We start from the raw sequence: 22575 nt of genomic DNA, 5'->3' as shown, positions 1-22575 counted from the left end.
ATAATGTATTTATTTTGAACTTCGATACAAAGATATTCAAGAAGTACTTTAATATAAATCATAATTTAGTTAGGTATGTATATTTTTTATTACATTAGTTCCATCGTTCTTTTTCCAGTGTAGCTTAGCTTAATAATTATTTGCTTTACAAATCCAGGATTAAGTTACGAAAGATATCCCGATACGAGTGAGTGACAGATTTTTAATTCAAGAAATTTATGTACGCACATGATTTCCTTGTGATTATACAATGCAATAAACGAATCGCGCTCTATTACAGCTTGGGAAAGGCTGTCGGTATTTTATTTAAAAGCATATTAAAGATGTGACTGCTGTACACGCAGATTGTTAAATATAAACAAGTTTAAACAACTTTAAAAACTTAGTACGATAAAAAATTGGCACATGATAACGCGTACATATTGGGTTCACTAGCCCTAGCCTAATGGTAAACTAAAAGCATAAACATATTGATAAACAAGTCAAAATCATGTTGAACTCTGGCAAAGGTTCCTTATGATAGCACAAGCGGGACCGCAGTTATTTATCTCATGATAATGTATTCTCTAGCGAACATTCTTAAATTGATTGTGCCCGAAGCAACATCTGCCGTATTGTTTAGTTTAAAATGTTCAAATTGATCCGCGACACGGGTATAAGGGCACAGGCGTTAAAATATTTGAAACCAATAAAATGTGAAAGAACTTTGGCTGCGAGCACGTCGAATCAGGAGGTGGTATCGGCTGCAGATGTTGTTATTGTTGGTGAGTCCGAGGGAGTTTCCTTTTCTTAGCTGTATAAAACAATAGAAGAGGTCAGTCTTCACATAAACATAAGTGTATTTTGTTAGAAAATATCCCTAAGATGAATTTATCCGAAGACTATTATGTTATCGGGTGCTATTTGTTTTTATAATAACTGTCATAATATTTAATTGCATCAGAATTACAAGAATAGCTATATTTTTTATTATGTAAATAATACAATATTCTTAGCGAATTTCCCGTTATGATATTTCTTTTATTTATTCACATAAAGAAATCGCGTCGTTGCCGGTCACTTAATAGTCATTATGTAAAAACTGATAACAAAAACAAAACAAAATCATTTGATATTATGAGCTCTACTTAAACATGCTTATGTAATAACTCCTTGAACATATTTTGTAATATTTTTCCTCTCTATTAAATATATATTTTATCTTTACAATTTAATTTATTTTATTTACTATGCCTTATTATTTTTATTCGAGATATTTTTTAAAATTATAACTAATTTGTGTGAGATTTTAGGAGGAGGAATAGCGGGATCTAACTTGTTATATCAACTGGCGAAGAGAGGTGTCAACGCAGTGCTATTAGAAAGGGCTACAATCACAAGCGGCACGACATGGCATACTGGCGGTAATTCAATATTACATCATTACTACTTGACCAATACGAAGGACGTATAAATTAGGGCTGCTGTTGCGATGTAGGCCTAATCGATTTGTATCTGCGCTCTTTGAAGAGTTATTGGGAGTGTCGTAATAGATTCTTATTGTTGGGAACTGGGAAGGAGCGAGGACCAATGTAACTATTACGTCGTATAAATTTTACCATTACGGTTGCGGATGGATCAAGTCATGGCCGCGAAGAAAGCATAAAAAAGTTAAACACCGTATTATTTTTGAGTGGATGTAGTATGGCACTAACACAGTCCCCTAATAAATAGCTGGTACTTTCATTTTCGTTATGTACTTTTACATATAAAAAGGTCAAACAGTCTCACTCACTTATTCCTTAGTTTGAGCTACGTTTATTTCTACGAGTAGTATCTGTTTAGTCATTCGTGGTCGTTATGATAAAAACCCGGTCTTGTTTGTCAGCGGTGGTTATTTTTATGTTTTTGCGGAGAATGTGAATAAACACTACCGATAGGCCTCAGGAGCTAATGATATTTTGTCAGGGTCACCCGTGTTATGACCCAGTGTTAAGCCATCTGGAACGATGGCAAATATCGGGGAACTCGTTGGCCGAGTCTTCCTATATGCGCACGACGAAGTGATTCCACTACACGTGATGATAAGTGGAGTGGGGTTCATATAGAGCGGACATACTCACACACAACACACAACATCACGCATTTTATCCCCGAAGTATGCAGAGGCACAACCATGGCACCCACTTTTCGCCAAGTGTGTTCCGTCCCATGATGTGATAGGGGGCGAGCCTATCACCATATCGGGCACAAATTCCAGACTCCGGGCTGATACTGAGCAGAAAAACCCAAATATCTACATATACATACTCAACCTTTCATTATACGGGCCTTAAAGATGTCTTAGTTGTGATTGCCTCGGGCCACAACTAAAATTATTGGGTTATTTAAATGTCTAAAAACGTAATTAAAATGTAACATTTAAATAAAAAGTATTTACAATAAACTGAATTATTCTATTCTTATAAGGCCAGTGTACAATTTAAGCGATCTTGGGTCAAGTTTCCTTATATTTTAGTAATTTTTTTGAAGTGGACTACATATCCACTTGCAAAAATACAGTGTTGACTGATAAGATATGTTAATGATTCTCCCAAATACATATGCTGAAACAGAATTTGAAGCCACATGCACCCGTTTTAAAGATGGACATTCGTAAGTGCGCCATGACTCACGAGGGCCGTTATATAAAATGTAAATAACATTATCTATTATGAGCTTTGAAGGCGTGTGTTAAAACGTAGATTCGTGCCAGTCTATATAAATAGATTTGAACCATGACTTTTAGGTACTAAACAAAGTTTAATGTACTTTATTGATATTTTAAGCTTTTTCTAAGCTGTAGAATTAATGATTGATGTTGGTGATGATGATGATTTTAGGTTTGGTGTGGTCACTGCGACCATCAGATTTAGAAGTAAACCTGTTAAGGGACTCAATATCAGTCTACAGTAGCTTGCAAAATGAGGTCGAAGATTACGCTGGTTGGATTAACAATGGTGGAATGTTTATATCAAGGAGTAAGGTGAGAATTCATTGCTTAATAAGCATGAATTACTTAAGTAATTATCTTCTTATGAAGATACCTATCTATTTATACCTATGTTTCTATTTAGTTTTATTATGTATCAAAATGAATAGCCGTCTAATTTTAACACACCAACATGAAACATCTTAATATTCTGTAGAAAATCAACAACAAGTAAAATATTCGTACATTGTATAAACTACAAAAATTTTCAGACCCGAACACAAGAATACATGCGCCTGCACACACTAGGTAACGCGATGGGAATTAAGAGCGAAATTCTAGATCCAAACGAGGCACAAAAACTGTTCCCGTTGTTAGACCCTTCAGTGTTCCAGATGGCATTGTATGTACCTACTGATGGCACGATCGATCCCACGATGGCATGTGGTGCTCTGGTGAAAGCAGCTTCGAAGTACGGTGGTAAGGTAAATATCCAGATTTGTTCTTACTTTTCTTCTAGTTGACCCGACAGACGTTGTCCCGTCTCGACTATGAATTTGCAGCGCGCATTCTGTCATTCGCTGAAATTAACTTTAAGTAATTTTCTAATGTTCCGCTCAATTACCTTAATTTTTTCTTTCATAAGATCCTTCTCCTGACAATAACAAACACAAAAATTTGTGAAAACGGTTCAGCCGTTCACGCGTGATGGCGTGACCAAGGGAAATAGGGATTCATTTTTATATATATAGATATGTTGTGGTTGGAAGGAGATTTTAATTTGACTATTTAACCACTATAGTATGTGTTGCTGTAACTATTTTATAGGTTTATGAAAATTGTCCAATTCTGGATATTCACTATTCGCACAATGCCCTTGGAAATAAAGAAGTAACAGGCGTGTACACTGATAAAGGCATCATTAAAACCAAATGTGTTGTAAACTGTGGAGGTAAGTCAATTTCAAATTGTTACTACTTTTAAGATATGTACTTACTTTTTATGATATATTTTTTAACTACATGTAATAAATATTTGTGTGTAGTTCCGAATCATTATCCTTTGAAGAAAATATTAAGAGAACCATTTCATACTATGATCTATACTAATATTGTAAAGAGTATAAGTCTTTAAGTTTGTTTCTTTGTAGAGGCTTAATCTCAGGAACTACTGAACGGATAATAAAAATTGTTTAACTACTAGGAAGCTTCATTACATCCTCATTCCTATAGGCAAATTTTTATCCCGGAAAAAGTTTGCACGCCAGTCAAGTCAGGCAAAAGCTAGTTTATAATATGTTTATCATTTTTATTTGCTTTTGCAAAAAGAGCTTGCTGAAATTGACTTTATTGTGATATACACCATTATTTATACGCTTGTAGGTGTTTGGGGTCCTCGAATAGCAAGATTCGCCGGCATACCATCATTGCCTCTGGTGCCGTTCAAACACGCTTACGTTTTGTGCGAACCCACGCCAGAAATACGCAACTGTCCTAACATAAGAGATCATGACACTAATCTATATATAAAGATACAAGGAGAGACATGTGCCGTCGGCGGGTATGAAGGAAATCCGCATATGTTAGATCAGGTATCTACGTAAGACTTATCATATTTTTTATATTTTATTTAATTTATGTGCGGAAGTTGAAAACCCAAAGGTACGCACCTCTGACTTTTCTAAAGTTATGTTAGTATTCTTTGTAAATTATTGCTTGCTTTAATGGTGAAGAAAACATTGAAGGAAACCTGCATACCCGCGAATTCCTTATCAAGAATTTTGAGGGTACGTAAAGTCCCACACCAGCACTAGTCTAGCGTGGTGGGCTAAAGCCTAAATCATCTCACTAGTAGAGGAGGCCCGTGCCCAGAAGTGGGACAGTATATAAAACAAGGCTGATATTATTTAATTATTTAAAAAAAATGTTATGTATTTGAAATAGTAGAGTATTTTAAATGGAATTGCTGCGTTACGTACCTAACTTAATACCTACTTTAAAGAAGCCATTTAATCAAAACTTGTTTATATAGCATTTGAAGAAATTGCCGAAATTTCGTCCGATAATCTAAATAAATAATAAGGATATAAATAAAATACTTTTTGTCTTTAGGTTCCAGACAATCTTCAATTCCATCTATACGAGTTAGATTGGGACATATTCGGTGTTCATTTGAGTAGCGCTTCATCGTTATGTCCCAAATTAGGAGAATTGGGAATTAAAAGCACAATATGCGGACCAGAATCTTTCACGCCAGACCACAAACCTTTATTGGGGGAAGACCCAAATCTTTACGGTAAATAAAAATATTAATTGATTTATAATCGCCATATTATTTTACTTTCGCGTTTTATATCTGTCTTTTAATTCATTTTATCTGAAAGGATCCTCGTCAGTACTACATTTTACAATTTTTAAATCATCCACCCCGAATGTGCCCAGCTACTTGCGATTAGGTATCATTTTTTACTTAACTATTGGATTGTTTAAGAGTGAAATGGATTTATTGTTTTATATTTTAGGTTTATATCACAACTGTGGATACAACTCAGCTGGAATGATGTTCTCGGCGGGCTGCGCTATACAGATGGCAGACTGGATTATTAGCGGCAGGTAAAACTATGTTTACGCGGTTTCAAACAGGCTGGCATAATTATATAGACTAGCGAGGTGTAATCATCTCTCATCAGTCAGACACTATCTGATCCCTACGCCATTTACCATCAAGTGCAGTGGAGTTACTACTCGATCGATATATTCTACATTTTTCACGGCTTACCTAATATTGCCTCGTGACCCACCAGTGGATTGCCATCAAATTATTTATGATAACCTGTTATGTCGAAAATTAATAATTATATTACACGATATTATTATACCTAAATATAAATACTATAACCGCAATTTAACGGCAAATAATGTAAATAAACATAATTCTGATCAAAGAGCAATCATAAACTAATTTGTAATTATTATTAGTTTCTGAGATCATGTTTACAAAACACATGATACATTACAGAGGTCTATGTACTTAAAGCAAAGCATGTAAATGGATCGGTGCATCATTGATAATCAGTTATAAGGTTAGAACTGGCAAACTTAAACTGGCATAGTTTCTCAAAACAAACATATCTTTGTGTGCGCCTAAAACAATGCAACTATTTAGGTACTCGGATAAGTATCGTCGCGTTCCCGAGTCTGATACGCCATTATTTTGACAATCATTGAAGGACACTATCATTGGTATTTTTTTACACTTTAAATTGTCGAATATGTCAGCCCGGTCAGGATGAGAAAATATAGAGAAAATATTGAAGGAAAGTATGCACTTGGTCAATATTTAGACGAATTGGTTACTAATATCTAATTATTATGATAACTGATCTGCGAAATCTCTCATAATTTATTATTAATTTAAACGTAAGTTATCAAAATGTTACATGAACCCGATAATATTTATGACGGAATTCGACTATGTGTTGATTATAATTTAATGAATACATAATTATTTATCAGTTATTTATCAACTGCGTTAATACACGTAATGAGCAATCCCGCAGAATCATAATGTTGGACTTATTTATTGGCAACAATATTATTAACTAGCTTTTGCTCGCAACTTCGGCTGCTTAAAAGAATTTCCCGGGATAGATAGTAGTTAATATCTTTCCCAGGGTCTGCATACTAAAATCGAAATCCGTTAGGCAGTTTTTGAATTTATCGCGTTCAGACAGGCAGACAAAAACGGTGGGGGACATTGTTATATAAAATCATTTTTGGATTTTTTTAACAGGAAAAATTCCGTTAGACATGATTGTTGCGTAACTTTAACTGTTTATGAAACGCACGCAAGGGAAGCTCACAAAAAAAAACCCCGTTTTGCAACATTTTTCACGGATGCTCCGCTCCTATTAGTCATAAGTTATGTCATATAGCTTGCCTCCATAAATGGGCTCTCTATCGATATGTAAGTATATGTTAATGGGGCTCTAGGAGCGTAATCTCTCTACGTTATTTTTCAATTCGAACCAATAGTTCCTGAGATATGTGCGTTACTTCCATGCGACTTCATACGTAATGTAATGTATTATCAACCTAACTAAGAATTAGGCCCGCACTATCCGCCTCACAATCCATAAAATCATGGAAATGCCCGAGACGAAATCGCATCCTTTCAATTTGGGTAGTGCCTTTATTGGAAAGGAATAGGTTTAACACAAGCACACAAACCCATCTAATCATAGTTATACTCATATGGAATAAATCACAAAAAAATATCTTTATTACAGACCAAGCCTCAACATGTTTACTTTCGACATCCGTCGCTTCACCCCCGCGCAGATGTCCCGCGCACACTGGATGCGTGAGAGCAGTCACGAGGCCTACGTCCTGAATTATAGTATCGTATTCCCCCATGATGAAAAGCTTGCAGGACGAGACGCGAGTCACGATGCACTGCACCAAGAGTTAGTTGACGATGGCGCGATCATGCAGTCCAGGGCGGGGTGGGAGAGACCTGCGTTCTTCATGGCTGGAGAAAAGGTACATATCACTACATAGTATAAAACAAAGTCGCTTTCTCTGTCCCTATGTCCCTTTGTATGCTTAAATCTTTAAAACTACGCAACGGATTTTGATGCGGTTTTTTTAATAGATAGAGTGATTCAAGAGGAAGATTTATATGTATAATAACATCCATTAAATAGTAGAGAAATACTGTTATTTTGTTATGTTATACCCGTGCGAAGCCAGAGCTGGCCGCTATGTTTTTATATATAACGTTCACAGTTTTTCAGTAGTGTATTTAGTATCAGCATTGCACCCGTGCGAAGCCGGGGCGGGTCGCTAGTTTATAATAAAATTGTAAAAGAACGATGTCTGTACATTGTAGATATTGAAGAGAAACTAATATGAGGAGTCTTTGTTTGAGTAACAGATGCTAAAACAACAGTTTTTCTAATATTTATCTGTCTGTCTGCATATACTAATAATGTTAATACTTATTATAATGGATTTTATTTTAGATAAGAGTCCAACAATACGATTGGGGCGGAACCGATGACTATCCCAGGAATATAGATCAGCGTTATGAAGAAATCGTCAAAGGAGACCATTCGTTCGACTTCTCTAAACATCATGATCTCGTAAGTTCACACCTAATATATAAGTTTATTGACCATCCACGTGAAATGCGTAATAGCCCTAAGGCACAGACGAGATAATATTGCTGACTAGATAATCGAATGTTATTGCATTTCTTATTAGAAACAGATGTCCAAACGTAGTATTAACCTACTTTAGTGTTTTTATATATTTTTTGTCTCCTTGATGAAGATACGTTTGAATCGCTTATTTGATGGTTTCTACTGCGATAAAGAATAACAGCAGTCAGCACTACGCAGAACATCGAATTATAGCATTGAGACCATACAAAATTATAGTACAATTTATTAAAACAATCATTTTTGTACTTAGATTGGCGAAGAAGCTTTAGCGTGTAGAAATAAAGCGGCGCTATTCAATATGTCGTATTACGGAAAGTTCTACATAACCGGACCTGACGCGCAACGGACGGCCGAACTGGCGTTTACATCTGACTTATCTAAAAAGGATGACAGGTACAGTTGGAGGCACGAGTGGTGAGCACGCTCTTGATTGGTCGGTTTGTCGACTAACGCGCTGATGTTTCACATGATTGGTTGCTTAGTTGATACTCGTTGTCTATTGGCTCACGTGTGCCAGCCAACTACTATAAGTATTTTTTTTCCAATGTGTAACTACAAGACCTCGCCCCCACCACTGTTCACCTGTGCTCATGACTTATGCCGTGTGCCTTAACTCTGTGTAATATGTTGAATGATGAATAATCCTACTTTTTATCTTACTAATCTTACTTCTTACTAACAGGTACTATTAATTCGAAAGTTTTTGAAAATGTTTGGATGTTTATGAGAAGTAAATTGAATTAACAGCTGAACGGATTTGGATGAAATTTGGCACACATATAGATCATGCCCGAGTAAGACATATATTTCATCTCGGGAACTTACTCCCGTGGAAAATATATTTTTTTAAACGTAACAACCAACGTGATCTTCTCGAATCATCAATTGTTATTTTTTTGTAAACATTAATTCTTAGTTATGATTTTATGTCTGTGCGTTTGCAGGGTAGTTTATTCACTGCTGCTGAACGAGAAAGGTGGAGTAGAAGCTGATGTTACTGTCAGTATCCTAGACGGTGGCAGTGGACAATTGCACGAACCTATTTTCAAGGTAATCTTTATCGTGACTTATCCTCAAAAGGGGGAGCTCTACAGTAGTCTCCTAGTCTAGTACTGACTTACAGAGGTGACTAATTACGGAGTTAGATGTTCTGCATAGTATTATGTATTTAATTTTTAATTCAATTTCGTGTCCTCATAGTCGCTGCGTATACGTATATTAACAATAAATTTATAGTCTAAAATATTTTTCTGAGTGGTCTCTTACCTCTTACAGATAACTGAGCCATGGGTAAAAATAAATAACATCAAATACCCAAGTTATTATCATTTTTTATTTTTATTTGAATTATTATTTTGGCGAAGTATTTAATTTTATGTTTTTATGTTAAATCTTCTTTTCGTGTTATAATTGTGATAGATAAATCGACTTTCTTTCTATAAGTATACTCCGTCTCTAGGGTCGTGGATACTATGTGGTCACAAGTGGTTTCAACGCGAACCACACCTTGGCACACCTACGGCGAATTATCCAAACCCGTAAATTACGAGCAAACATTACTGATGTGTCGAAACAACTCTGTATTCTCAGTGTACAAGGGCCTAACAGGTATATTCATTTTAATAAATTTATTTAATGACGTTCAAACATTATCGGTATACCAGCCTACCTAACTTTCCTGTGGTTTATAATAATAACCTACCACCTAAAACTTACCCAAAAATAAATCATAAAGTCGTAGTAGATTATTCATTAAATCCATTCTAAAAATTTTGAGATTTTTTTTTCACAAACAAAATGCACAATCGAAAGTAAATACACATATCTGGCGTTATATATTTTTTCAGTCAAAGAATCCTGCAGCGTTTCACCAACGCTGGGCTTTCAAACGACGCGTTCCCAGTGAACACTCACCGCAGCATACAAGTGTCGAAGGCGCCGTACTCGGCAGAGAACAAGCTGTTCACCTGCAGAGCTCTCAGAGTGGCGTGGTCTGGCGAGCTGGGCTGGGAGCTCCACGTGCCGTCCGCCAACGCGGTGCAGGTCTACAGGGCGCTCACGGCATCCAAGGACTTGAGGAATGCTGGATGGAGAGCTTTGACTTCATTGAGCGCTGAGAAAGGTATGGTTGTCAAAATCAGAGGAGGCGAGTCTCAGAGAGATTCATAGTTAGATTAAAAGTTAGATCACCGATTTAGCCCGTTAGTTAACTATGAATCGCCCAACTTTACTCGGTGGAAGAGGTAACACATATCTTAGTCTTATCGTCACTATTGTACATAGTGTTCACAAAATTCAATGAATGAGACTTTCTCGCCCTCACACCCACCTGTACAAGTCCTGTAAGCCAGGATCAGCAGTGGCACGCATTATGACACCGAGCAGTGAAGCTCGGCGAGTCTCAGGGAAAACTAATTTGTCATTATCCCGCAACGAAATTAATATAAAGATAATAGAAAGATAGGGAGAAGTTGAAAATATTAATTGTCCACTTCCCTCTATAGTAAAGCGGGAGACGAGACAAAATTTATTAAATATTAATATTATGTAATATTGAATACGTTTTGTATACCATACCATAGAGACTTTTCTGCCGTTTTACTTTTTTTTTTTGTAATTAACTAATTATCTACTTTATATTGCAGGTTATCATTTATGGAATGCTGATTTAAGATCTGACGACAACCCAGTAGAGGCCAATTTAACTTTTACATGTAGAAAGAATGGTGAATACATTGGCAATGAACAAGTTGACAAATTTCTTAAAAACGGCGTAACCAAAAAATACGCATACTTCACTTTGGAGGACAAGGTTGGTCTGGTATTCACAGTTGTCGGATGTCGTTTTTAACACTATAAAAGTCGGACAAGTTCGAATTTTTAAAGAAACATCTGAGTTCCCCGCGTAGGAATGTGGTTTGCATTCTGTGACTCTATCAAGTTAGATGCATTGTACTGATGACACATTGATTTATTGAAAGTACAAACATCCCCAAATTAGCTGAAAAAATTAAAAACTTTTCTACATGTTAACTTTAATCGAAAAATTCTTTTTTTACGTTTAAAATAAAGTAAACCTCTTAAATTTTATATGAGGTAAGAAAAACGACTGTTGATAAGGACAAAAGTTTAAAGACGATTTGAAATTTTGAATTTGTTCAGCTAGTTTTGTGGCTGACTATATTTGCCGTACCATTCATGGATAACTAACACATTTCCGTCAGCGTATGTACTTAGTATCTCCTTACTATCACTATAGATATTTTCATTATTAATATACGGTCTGCCTCGTTGCCGTTGTGATATTGCGTGCGCGGTACAGCACCTCTCTGAGGTCGTGGGTTCGAATCCCGGGTCGGACAAAGTAATGTTTGCATTTTTCTGCTCAGTATCAGCAAGGAAACTGGATTTTGTACCCGATATGGCGATAAGCTCGTCCTATTACATCAACGGTTGGAACACTTGGTGAAAAGTTGGTGCCCTGACCTCTCCCTACCCCTGTTTTGTTTTATTATTAAATGCAATTCAATGTAATTTTTCTTAACAGATTCCATTGTTTGGACAAGAAGCTATCTACAGAAATGGAGTACCTGTAGGATATCTTCGTAGAGGCGAGTATGCTTACTACTTGGACAAGCCGATAGGTATTGGCTACGTTACAAACAAAGGGTCTATAGTCACAAAAGACTATTTAAAGAGCGGAGAATACGAGGTAGAAGTAATGGGGAAGAAACACAAGGCAACGTTTCATTTCAAATCGCCGTTCGATCCTAGCGGACAAAGACTTCTTGGAAACTACGGAGATCAAGGAATGGATGAAAATACGCACGAACCTCATGCAGGGCAAAACGAAAGAGCTGGCGGCAGTGAATAAGAATAATTAGTTACTGTTAACATAATAAACGACTGAGATTATTAGGTACCTATATTGTTTCATTTAGTTATTAATATTATTTAAGCTTATTATGAAAGTAACCATTTCTGAATAAATTATCGAGTACGTAAGTATATTATAGCTGTTAACATATAGTTCTGATACCTTTATGTAAGCCTGCTTACCTACTGCTTAGTTTGACTATTTTATTTAATTTAACGTGATATACTTATAAAATATGAAATCAAAATTAATAAGTTTTATGACTCAGTTACTTATCTATTACAAAACTGATAGTAATGATTACTTAATCATTCTACTAATATTATAAATGCGAAAATTTGAGAAAGTTTTTGGAGGTTTAGATGTTTGTTAGAAGTATCGAAATTCAAAAAAAATTAACATACAATGTATGTAACGTAACTAGTTTGCACACTAGTTACCACATATGCTAGTTTTTATCACGGTAACTTGCTCCTGAAAAATAATTGTTTTTGTTTTAATCTGATTTTTTATTTAAATGGTGCTGAATTGATATCTATTGTGTTTATAAACGCGAAAGGCTTTTCAAGCAGGCGAAGTCACGAGTAACACATAGTGGTAACTAAATTGAAATGGATACTTAGTAATTTCCAAATTTTTGGTTTGATGGTTTTTAAGAACTCGGCAATGGGGGTGAAGTGATAAATGCGCATGCATTTGAAATGGTTGCCCCTTACTTTAGGCACGCGCGGCAGAATAATAAGACGCGCGTAATCGATACGAGACTTTACTGATACATCGATACAAGGAGAGTTATAATAAGCATCGAATCGATGTACACACCTATCAGCTAATATAATCTAAGCATAAAGTTGGGATAATACTGGGACATAATAAATACTTACTGAGTACTGTTAATTATTATATTATCATGGATCAATTAAGTTATATTATCTATTAAATATCCTTGATTGTTTTCAGAGATAAATAAATGTAAACCTGTAGATAGGCATTGTACTTGCTTTGAATACGCATGCGTGTTCCGAAACATAAAAACATAAATTACACATAAAAGAAGTTGCGGGCATGAAGACCACTATTACGAAATAAAATTTTAATAATATTGTCCATAAGATTCCTTGCATGATGTTTCGCTGTAGTCGGGTATGTGGGTATAGGTATGTATAAGTCTCAGAACAATGACAAGCATAGAAGTAACACTATGACATTTGAGTGTACTCTGTCTTAGCAAGAAATTTAATTGTGTTGCGATCCCTTCTGACATCTTATCGATATCGATAGATGCTTTATCTATCGGCTATGGTAAATTCACAGACCTGCTAAAATAAACACTTTTCGGTCAGTCAACTACAAACCGTAGCAAATTGCTATTTTAGATAAAGGCTAAAACAAAGATATCAAAACCCTGATTTGGTATTCAAGTACCAGAAGAAGTCTGGGTATATAAAAGCACTCATTAAGAAGCTGTTAAATTACAATAAACTATGGAACTACCGGCTTTCTTCGAACTTAATTTTGTCCAATTTTTATTTGCTATTTACAGCAGTTTCCATGCCTTCCGAAATGTCATTCACGCAAAAATGGTTTAGCATTTAGATTATTAAATTAAGAAAATGTTAGAAATTTCGGAAGGAATGGAAACCGCTGTAAGTAACAAACAAGAAATCGGCCGGAATTTCGTCTAGGAGAAAGCCAGTACCCCTTCTGTTCTTTTCTGACTTTTTAGGGATTAAAAGATACCCAAGAGGTGTGATTTGACAGAAGCTACTAAAATGGGACAGTAAAATTAAAACACAGCAGTATCATTCATGTCACATATGTTTGATAACTTATTTCAATGTTAATAAAACTTTGCCGAAATGCTTAGAGCAAACACGGTGCTGTTTTTTCCAATGCCAATTGGGATCCATTTGTGCCTCATAGCATCATCTTTGGGGAATCTGCAATGAAGCACATTTTATGAAACACACTATGAAAATCAGATAGTTTCCTCGACCCCAGCCTTCGCGCACGGTTTCCAAGTGACTTTTACCACTACATCACCGTATATTGAAAGTAAAAGGCAATTTATGCAAAATGGTAAACTACAATATACTAACATCTATGTTATCGACAGAATATGCAGCACAACACTATTGAACACGACTATGTAAATTGGTAAAAATGAAAAATACTTAATAATGACTGTATCGAATGGCCAACAGCAGATTATAATATGACTACAGCATAATAAAGTATAATTAATAACACTTTTTGCACTTATGTACAGGGTTTAAGCAAATATATTAGACAGAACAAGAACAAGCATAGAAGGAATCTAAATTACCCTCATATACTTATCCTATTTTTTCAAATAGGCCAAAACCGTTGAAAAGAACGAGACAAATATTATGTTGCTAAGGTTGGCTAGCGTACCCTTTAAAATTATCAAATGGTCACCTTTGGTCCTCTTTATGATGCCGAATTAAAAAGCAAATAAAATGTCAAATGTTCCAACTTGCCAACCTCAAAACAATGTCACAAACGCGCCCACACAATTTAGTTACGTTATACTTCAGCCGTGCTTTTCAAAAGTGGCTACATGTTTTGTAATATTTTTGTTGTTAATTTTAATAAATACACAGTGCTGTTTAAGTAAAATATAGCCCTACGAACAAGCAATGGCCCGCGTTATTTTGGGGTGTAAATCTCATTCTTCTCGTAAAGAAAATGAAACTGAAATTATCAGCTTCCATCGGTGAGTAAACAAAAAACCTAATATATTTGCTTAAACCCTGTACATAAGTGCAAAAAGTGTTATTAATTATACTTTATTATGCTGTAGTCATATTATAATCTGCTGTTGGCTATTCGATACAGTCATTATTAAGTATTTTTCATTTTTACCAATTTACATAGTCGTGTTCAATAGTGTTGTGCTGCATATTCTGTCGATAACATAGATGTTAGTATATTGTAGTTTACTATTTTGCATAAATTGCCTTTTACTTTCAATATACGGTGGTGTAGTGGTAAAAGTCACTTGGAAACCGTGCGCGAAGGCTGGGGTCGAGGAAACTATCTGATTTTCATAGTGTGTTTCATAAAATGTGCTTCATTGCAGATTCCCCAAAGATGATGCTATGAGGCAAAAATGGATCCCAATTGGCATTGGAAAAAACAGCACCGTGTTTGCTCTAAGCATTTCGGCAAAGTTTTATTAACATTGAAATAAGTTATCAAACATATGTGACATGAATGATACTGCTGTGTTTTAATTTTACTGTCCCATTTTAGTAGCTTCTGTCAAATCACACCTCTTGGGTATCTTTTAATCCCTAAGAAAGTCAGAAAAGAACAGAAGGGGTACTGGCTTTCTCCTAGACGAAATTCCGGCCGATTTCTTGTTTGTTACTTACAGCGGTTTCCATTCCTTCCGAAATTTCTAACATTTTCTTAATTTAATAATCTAAATGCTAAACCATTTTTGTGTGAATGATGTTTCGGAAGGCATGGAAACTGCTGTAAATAGCAAATGAAAATTGGAAAAAATCTAGCTCGAAGAAAGCCAGTAGTTCCATAGTTTATTGTAATTTAACAGCTTCTTAATGAGTGCTTTTATATACCCAGACTTCTTCTGGTACTTGAATACCAAATCAGGGTTTTGATATCTTTGTTTTAGCCTTTGTCTAAAATAGCAATTTGCAACGGTTTGTAGTTGACTGACCGAAAAGTGTTTATTTTAGCAGGTCTGTGAATTTACCATAGCCGATAGATAAAGCATCTATCGATATCGATAAGATGTCAGAAGGGATCGCAACACAATTAAATTTCTTGCTAAAACAGAGTACACTCAAATGTCATAGTGTTACTTCTATGCTTGTCATTGTTCTGAGGTTCTGAGAGTGTAATCATGGTTATATTCTCTTTGATAAGTATGTCAATTTTTGCTGTTCGACTGTCGCACGTCAGTGTCAAATTTGACATTTTGTAAAGTAAACACTAAACAGTTCAAAATAGGTTTTGTTTCAGCATTATTATTCTAGTTTATTGGTCTCTGATTATTATTCGTGGATAAAATAAGCTGCAACTTGGAAAATTTAATTGAATTGGAATTAAAATTTCGTAAAGGGATTGTTGAATATTATCCTCCACAATGTCAGTCACTCTACATACAGATGTTGGTGATATCAAAATAGAATTGTACTGTGAGCAGTGCCCTAAAGCATGTGAAAACTTCTTAGCGTTATGTGCAAGCGATTACTATAATGGATGCTTGTTTCATAGAAATATAAAGGTGATAATAAAAACATTATTATCCTCAAGTTCGACACGTTAGACAAATCACTAAAAGCATCGTACTGTGGTAACAAATAGCCGCAAGGTCTTCGGTTTAAGCCCCCGTCTGTAATGAACAATTGTCAGTTTTTTATTCGGAAAACATAATTACCGTTTGATCAAAATGCGTGTCTGAATGGCTCGACTTTCAGTTATTTCTCTCCTTCATAAATAACTGATGAGAAACTGTAATATCAGTAGAGGATTTGGTTATCCATCTGAACATTTAGAGCTAAAGATGTAAATTAATTATATACCATCAAAAACAACAACAGTACAAAGATATTTTAGAAAGGTATACAATACACACAATGTTTCATTATTTTGCAGGGTTTTATAGTGCAAACAGGAGATCCTACAGGGTCTGGCAAAGGCGGTAATTCCATCTGGGGTAAAAAGTTTGAAGATGAATTCAAAGAAGAACTAAAGGTAAAATAATTTTAAATGAATTAGTAATTCAGTATTAAAAACAATTATTGGATTTAATCTAATTTCAAATTTGAAGACCAGATATAATGACATTGAATGTATGTTATATCTAGTTAATACAACTGATGACCTTTTCTATATATGCCAGATCTTATCTTTTAGCTGTTATAACTGATTCATCATTATAACCAATGACATTATAATTGGTTTCCATTGTAGTTTCAATTAATATTTGCTTATACTTTAAGGCGATACCTCAAGGTCCATTTTCATACATTTTGTTTCGGCTTTAATCTGGGTAACTAAACAAGTATTGGCAAGTAAAGAATTTAAATTCACGTCTAGTTAGTGATTAGTTCTCGCGGTTGATAGAACAATGTCAAAATAATTAATAATCATGGATATTTCTGCCTTTAAAATTTGGTCTTATTAAATTTTAATGGCCGAAATATGGATGTTTATTAATTATTTTTACGTTTTTCTTCAACCGCGAGAACTAATCACTAACTAGACGAATTTAAATTCTTTACTTGCCAATACTTGTTTAGTTACCCAGATTAAAGCCGAAACAAAATGTATGAAAATGGACCACCTTAATCAGGCAATGAAAAAAGATCATAGACAATGCATTTAGTAATCTAAATATTTAGTATTGTATAAATTTTTCTTGACTTTGACTGTCAATGGTGTGTATTTACAAATTATATTTTCAGCACAATGCAAGAGGGATAGTCAGTATGGCCAACAATGGACCAAACACTAATGGAAGTCAATTCTTCTTCACTTACGGAGAACAACCACACTTAGACCTAAAATATACAATATTTGGAAGGTAATTTATTTATTAACAGTAATATTATTATAATTAATATATCAACACAACAAAAAATATTTTTATGTTGCTAATAAGAAATTTTATAAGATTGGTATTCATGATAAATTAATATGAAACCCATAAGTTCAATGCCAATTGCCAGTATCAAACTTTGTCAACTTATAAAGTTTGAATCTAGTGTACTGTTAAATTTTAAAAACAGGATAGGAATGAAATTTATATAGTAAATTTTTCCCAGGTAAACCCATTTAACTGTATCTATTTAAAATTAAATGTTTTATTTCAACATAAGACTTACATAACAGTAAAGTTGCTTTATTTCATAACAATTTTGATCTAAATATTGTTTCTTATCAAGTTTTTTATAAAATTTTACATAAAGTATGTGATTATTACTAGAAGACAATAATAATAATACTTTGTTGATTGATGACACAGGCAATATTGTCTATACGCTTGGGTGTAGATCTGCATTAAGAGAAAGCATTAAATTATTTTACCATTACATATCTTTCACACTCATATTTTACTAGTCTACATGTTGTTTTCCAGATGAATTTATGACATTTGTTTTTTTACATTCCAGAGTCATAGATGGATTTGAAGCACTGGATGATCTAGAGAAGATGGCAGTAAATCCAAAAACATTTCGGCCACTATCGGATGCTAAAATAACATCTGTCACAATACATGCTAATCCTCTTGCTGGATAGAATTAAAAAATGGTCACAAAAATGTTTTTTTTTTTAATGGAAACTACAATTATTTCTGGACAATGATTTATATTTCTTCAATAAACATATATTTACACATGTTTACTATTGATAATAAGTGAAATCTGATTTTGATCCATATTGATGTGTCCCATAATTATTTTTTTATTTGGTGTTACTTTTTATGCATAAAAGGAAACTGTGAAGCATATTGCTTGGACTTTGCATGTCAAGCAGCTATACTCAATCTTTTTCATATAGGCCGCAAAGAAGTCGCAGTTATGGTGCCTCAGGCTGCAACGTAAATTTATTTACCTATTCATGTGTCTAAAACCTATCAAAACTTTGTTTTATTTAATTACATTAAAAACATACACATTTGATTAAGATGTTATATTTATATCTATCATCATTGGCGTAGCATAGTTTTCGGTCGGTCCTTCCTGGGTGGGAAAAAGTGGTGACAGAACCCACACTAGGTCACTAGTTAGCATACAGTACATACATTAAGTGAAATTGAGAGAAAAGATTTTTATTTCAGTGAAATTTTTAAAGTAAAATGGGGCCACTTGCGCTTTTGCTGGATGGGCTGCATGGAAAAGCTTAGCGAGCCGCAGGTTGAGTACAGCTGATGTAAATATATAAAACATACCCTAATATAAATATAAAAATAACATTACTGTGAACTACTGCATTACTACAATGTGTGTCATTTAAATTGTTGAGACATGGGCAGTGACTATAATATTAATACCTACATTTCAAATATATCAAATTATGTTTTGACACAATGATCTAAATGGAACTGACTAAATTAGATTTACTGTTCATTATAACATTGAACATTAACTCATCAGATTAATACCGTTCATTATTATTCATTACAATGTATTGTTCAAAACATATTTAAAATATGGTTTATCTTTAACAATTGTATTCAATAATTATATAACTGATACAAAATAAATTATAATTATTCTAATTCTATTCTTAGAAAATCTTTGGATGAATGTCATAATAGTAGGTGTTTCTATCACATTGTGTCTAAGTAACTTATTTAAATACATATTTACTTGGAAGGCAAAAGTTATTCCAAGCTTTTAGGACTTTACTGAAATTACAATTCCAAAATAAATACACAAAATAAAATTATTAACACATATTACATTTAATTATTTACGATAAATGATGTGAGTACTAAAAAATTATACAATATAATACCTAGTTATTTGTACACCAGTCATGAATACAAAGATTCAACAAAAAGTCATAATCTACCTGTATAAAGTTATAATTAAGTACTAGCATATGAGTGCCACATAACCTGTTTACTATAATGTTTTATCCTTGTCTCTACATTTATATTGACAAGAATAAATTCAATAACTCAAGTCTCCATATCATAGAAATGTTCATCAACAGGGTATTCAGGTTCCTCTTCCTTCTTTATTTCACTTTCAGGAATCTTGTCATCATAATTGTCACTAAAATGGGATTTAATGTGTGCAACTAAATCAGCTTTCTTTTCAAATGTGGCACCACATTCTATGCAAGGCATATTCACAACCAGGCATTCATGTGTTTGCTCATGTTTGTCAAGCTTATCTTTCCTTGTAAATTTTTTATCACATTGACTGCAAGAGAAAGCTTTCATTCCAGAATGTACTGTGGCATGGCGGTCAAGTTCTCTTTTTCTTGCAAATTTCTTGAAACAAATCTTACACTGAAAGACCCTTGACCCAATATGGGCAATAGACACATGAGTCTTGTATGCATCTAATGAAGAAAATCTCTTAGGACATTGATGACATTTAATATTCTTTGGTCTGTTTTTGTTAGAAACAGCTTTCTTTGTTGGGGAATTTTGCAATTGTTTACTGGAAGCAGGTGGCTTTTGGACTTTCATGAAACTGCTCTCACCAGATATATGATCAGGAATTCTGGGTAACTCATAATGAGCATTGGAGGTATCAGCATGCATTTCAGTGGGTGACGAGATTAAATTGCTAAAAGGATTTACACTGACAACCATATCATGGGAGTCCTGGTTTTTGTCAAAGTCATCTCTGTGTTCTGGGCTCATGGGTCCATGTCTTACTTCATGTTTTATAAGTTTATCTCTTCTGCCAAATGTTGAAGGACATCTTTTACAGGCATAAGGTTTCATGCCAGAATGAACAAGGACATGGCGCTGAAGATCTCCTTTAGCTACAAAGCTTCTTGGACACAGAGGACAGACATGTGGCTTGTGGCCTGCATGTATACGTAAATGTTTGCTCAAATTTGTGTTACGAGAAAAACTTTTTAAACAATATTGACATTGATAAGGCCTTATGCCTGTGTGAACAATAGAATGCTTTCTCAGATCTGATCTTCTCCCAAAACATTTCTCACATTCAGGACAGTGATATGGTTTATCATTACCATGCACTTGTCTTGTGTGCTGTACAATTTGACTCCTTTCAGCAAATACTAAGCTACATTCTATACATTTGTAAGGTCTGCTGGGATCATGGTAGGTTTGTTCATGTTCTGTGCATTTCTCCTGCGACACAAAAGCTTGATCACAATATTGACACATAAAAACATTCTTGAAAAATGATTCTTGAGTTGTGTCTCTGTCATGTGCATTGTCACTTTCAGCAACATCATGTTCAATAGTGTCTACATTGTCAGAATCTTCTGATGAATCATAATCAAGGCTAGGATCTACAACCATAACAACACTGTCTTCCACAATATAGTCTTCAGGCTTAGGTTTCAGGGATTCTTGAGAGTTATTGTAGCTGTAGTTGTTGATCTCAGATGAATTTGAGTTTTCCAGTTCATTTATACGGTTGGTGATTTGTCTCAGTCTGTTTTCACTCTGAATACATTGCAGTTTGAACTTTGAACATTTATCCACCTTAAATAAGCATTTGTAGCATATCCTTCCAGGTAGGCCATCATTGGGGTCGATCTGTAAAATTGTACGAATTTATATAACGTATGCAAATCAAATAATTAGCAGATACGTACGTTTAACGAGTTTGAAAATAAGTATTTCTGGTAATACCAACCTGTAGTTCGAAACATTCAGCGATTTTAGAGGTTAAAGAAGCATTTGCTTCGTCGTCAGGCACAGCGCCGAATATCGACACTGCGAGCGTACTTTTGTTCAGACAGAGTCGACATAACGCGTGGAAGTTAGCTATGATGTAGGAATCTTCCATTTTGTGCACAATCTAAAGTCAACATTAAATAATAGACGAATTCTTGCGAACATTAAAATTGATCACAATTGACAGCTTATAGAGATTGTCTTGTTTTTAAAAACAAATCACGAATAGAATTCCATGATTATTTTAAAACTCATAAGTGTTACACAGGGCACGGAGGCTACGGTCGGGAGTCGCGACTACGCAACTGTTCGATCCGAAGGGGCAACTAGGGCGATGTCCGCCAGGGCTGCGCTATTGGCTCGTCCACGGCCGCTACTTGGTTCCTCGTCAAACACAATCATAATAATGTATTTATCATTGTACATTTAATTACTGCAAAAAGATCAACGTTCTCAATGTTAATTCACAATTACTCAGTGTAGGAGATTAAAATTCAAATTTAAATTGTTTATTGTATATTCCAAAAGCGCGCTACTTTTGCAGAAAAAGTCACAAGTGTTTTATGGTTTCTCTAAGTGCGAATGTTATTGGTCAATCTCTCGGTGACGTTCCAACGGCCAATCATAATGCAATTTTTTTGATTGGTGTAAACGAGAACAGAAGTTTTGATTGCCAGATTTAAAAAAAGTTCTAAATCTAACTAGATTCAAGCGAAACTTTTATTGAAAAAATGGCACAAATATTATTTTGTGTAGATTTTATGAACTAAACTTTTACGTATTTAATATGGCGCCTAGGCTGATTTTATTTTTTTAAATATGTGTTATTGTACCCCGTATGTGCTGGAGGAAAAAAATATGTAAATTAGGATCCTTAAATCTGCTTTAATATTTTCTGAGAGTTCATAATATAAGTAGTTCAATAAAATTTTGGTTTTTGTCGCTTTGTTTGAATAATTAGTATTCATTTCATTGCCATCCAAAAAAAACTATGGCCTGTTGGCCCGGGGGATAATGCTCCTACCCCTATAATAATTTAGTATGATGTGTCATAAATAGTACATTGTAACATTTTATTCTTTTTATTCTTGATGTTTTATAACCTGGTAGATCGATAGTTAACTTTCGAT

The 22575-nt window shown here is 34.5% G+C and overlaps 3 protein-coding genes across 3 annotated transcripts; 2 read left to right on the top strand and 1 right to left on the bottom strand.

Moving 5' to 3' along the window:
* Positions 1-128: 128 nt before the first annotated feature.
* On the top strand, positions 129-12096 carry LOC115453464 (sarcosine dehydrogenase, mitochondrial). Its single transcript, XM_037444364.1, has 16 exons — positions 129-764; positions 1293-1403; positions 2862-3004; positions 3223-3435; positions 3779-3902; positions 4333-4541; positions 5062-5245; positions 5472-5562; positions 7239-7491; positions 7974-8093; positions 8425-8567; positions 9119-9224; positions 9634-9782; positions 10022-10296; positions 10820-10986; positions 11722-12096. The coding sequence occupies exons 1-16, from the start codon at positions 629-631 to the stop codon at positions 12046-12048; spliced, it is 2751 nt and encodes a 916-aa protein (XP_037300261.1). The 5' UTR covers positions 129-628; the 3' UTR covers positions 12049-12096.
* Positions 12097-15996: 3900 nt separating this feature from the next.
* On the top strand, positions 15997-18367 carry LOC115453465 (peptidyl-prolyl cis-trans isomerase-like 3). The gene is made up of 4 exons (XM_037444601.1): positions 15997-16327; positions 16699-16797; positions 17511-17629; positions 18219-18367. The coding sequence occupies exons 1-4, from the start codon at positions 16187-16189 to the stop codon at positions 18343-18345; spliced, it is 486 nt and encodes a 161-aa protein (XP_037300498.1). The 5' UTR covers positions 15997-16186; the 3' UTR covers positions 18346-18367.
* Positions 18368-18397: 30 nt separating this feature from the next.
* On the bottom strand, positions 18398-22013 carry LOC115441866 (zinc finger protein 888). Its single transcript, XM_030166779.2, has 2 exons — positions 21405-22013; positions 18398-21304 (listed from the first exon to the last, which is right to left on the bottom strand). The coding sequence occupies exons 1-2, from the start codon at positions 21555-21557 to the stop codon at positions 19733-19735; spliced, it is 1725 nt and encodes a 574-aa protein (XP_030022639.2). The 5' UTR covers positions 21558-22013; the 3' UTR covers positions 18398-19732.
* Between the last annotated feature and the right edge of the window lie 562 nt (positions 22014-22575).

This window comes from Manduca sexta, chromosome 28 (assembly GCF_014839805.1).
Source record: "Manduca sexta isolate Smith_Timp_Sample1 chromosome 28, JHU_Msex_v1.0, whole genome shotgun sequence".
In the NCBI taxonomy this organism is placed as follows: domain Eukaryota; kingdom Metazoa; phylum Arthropoda; class Insecta; order Lepidoptera; family Sphingidae; genus Manduca; species Manduca sexta.
This window is presented reverse-complemented; position numbering and strand designations above follow the sequence as displayed.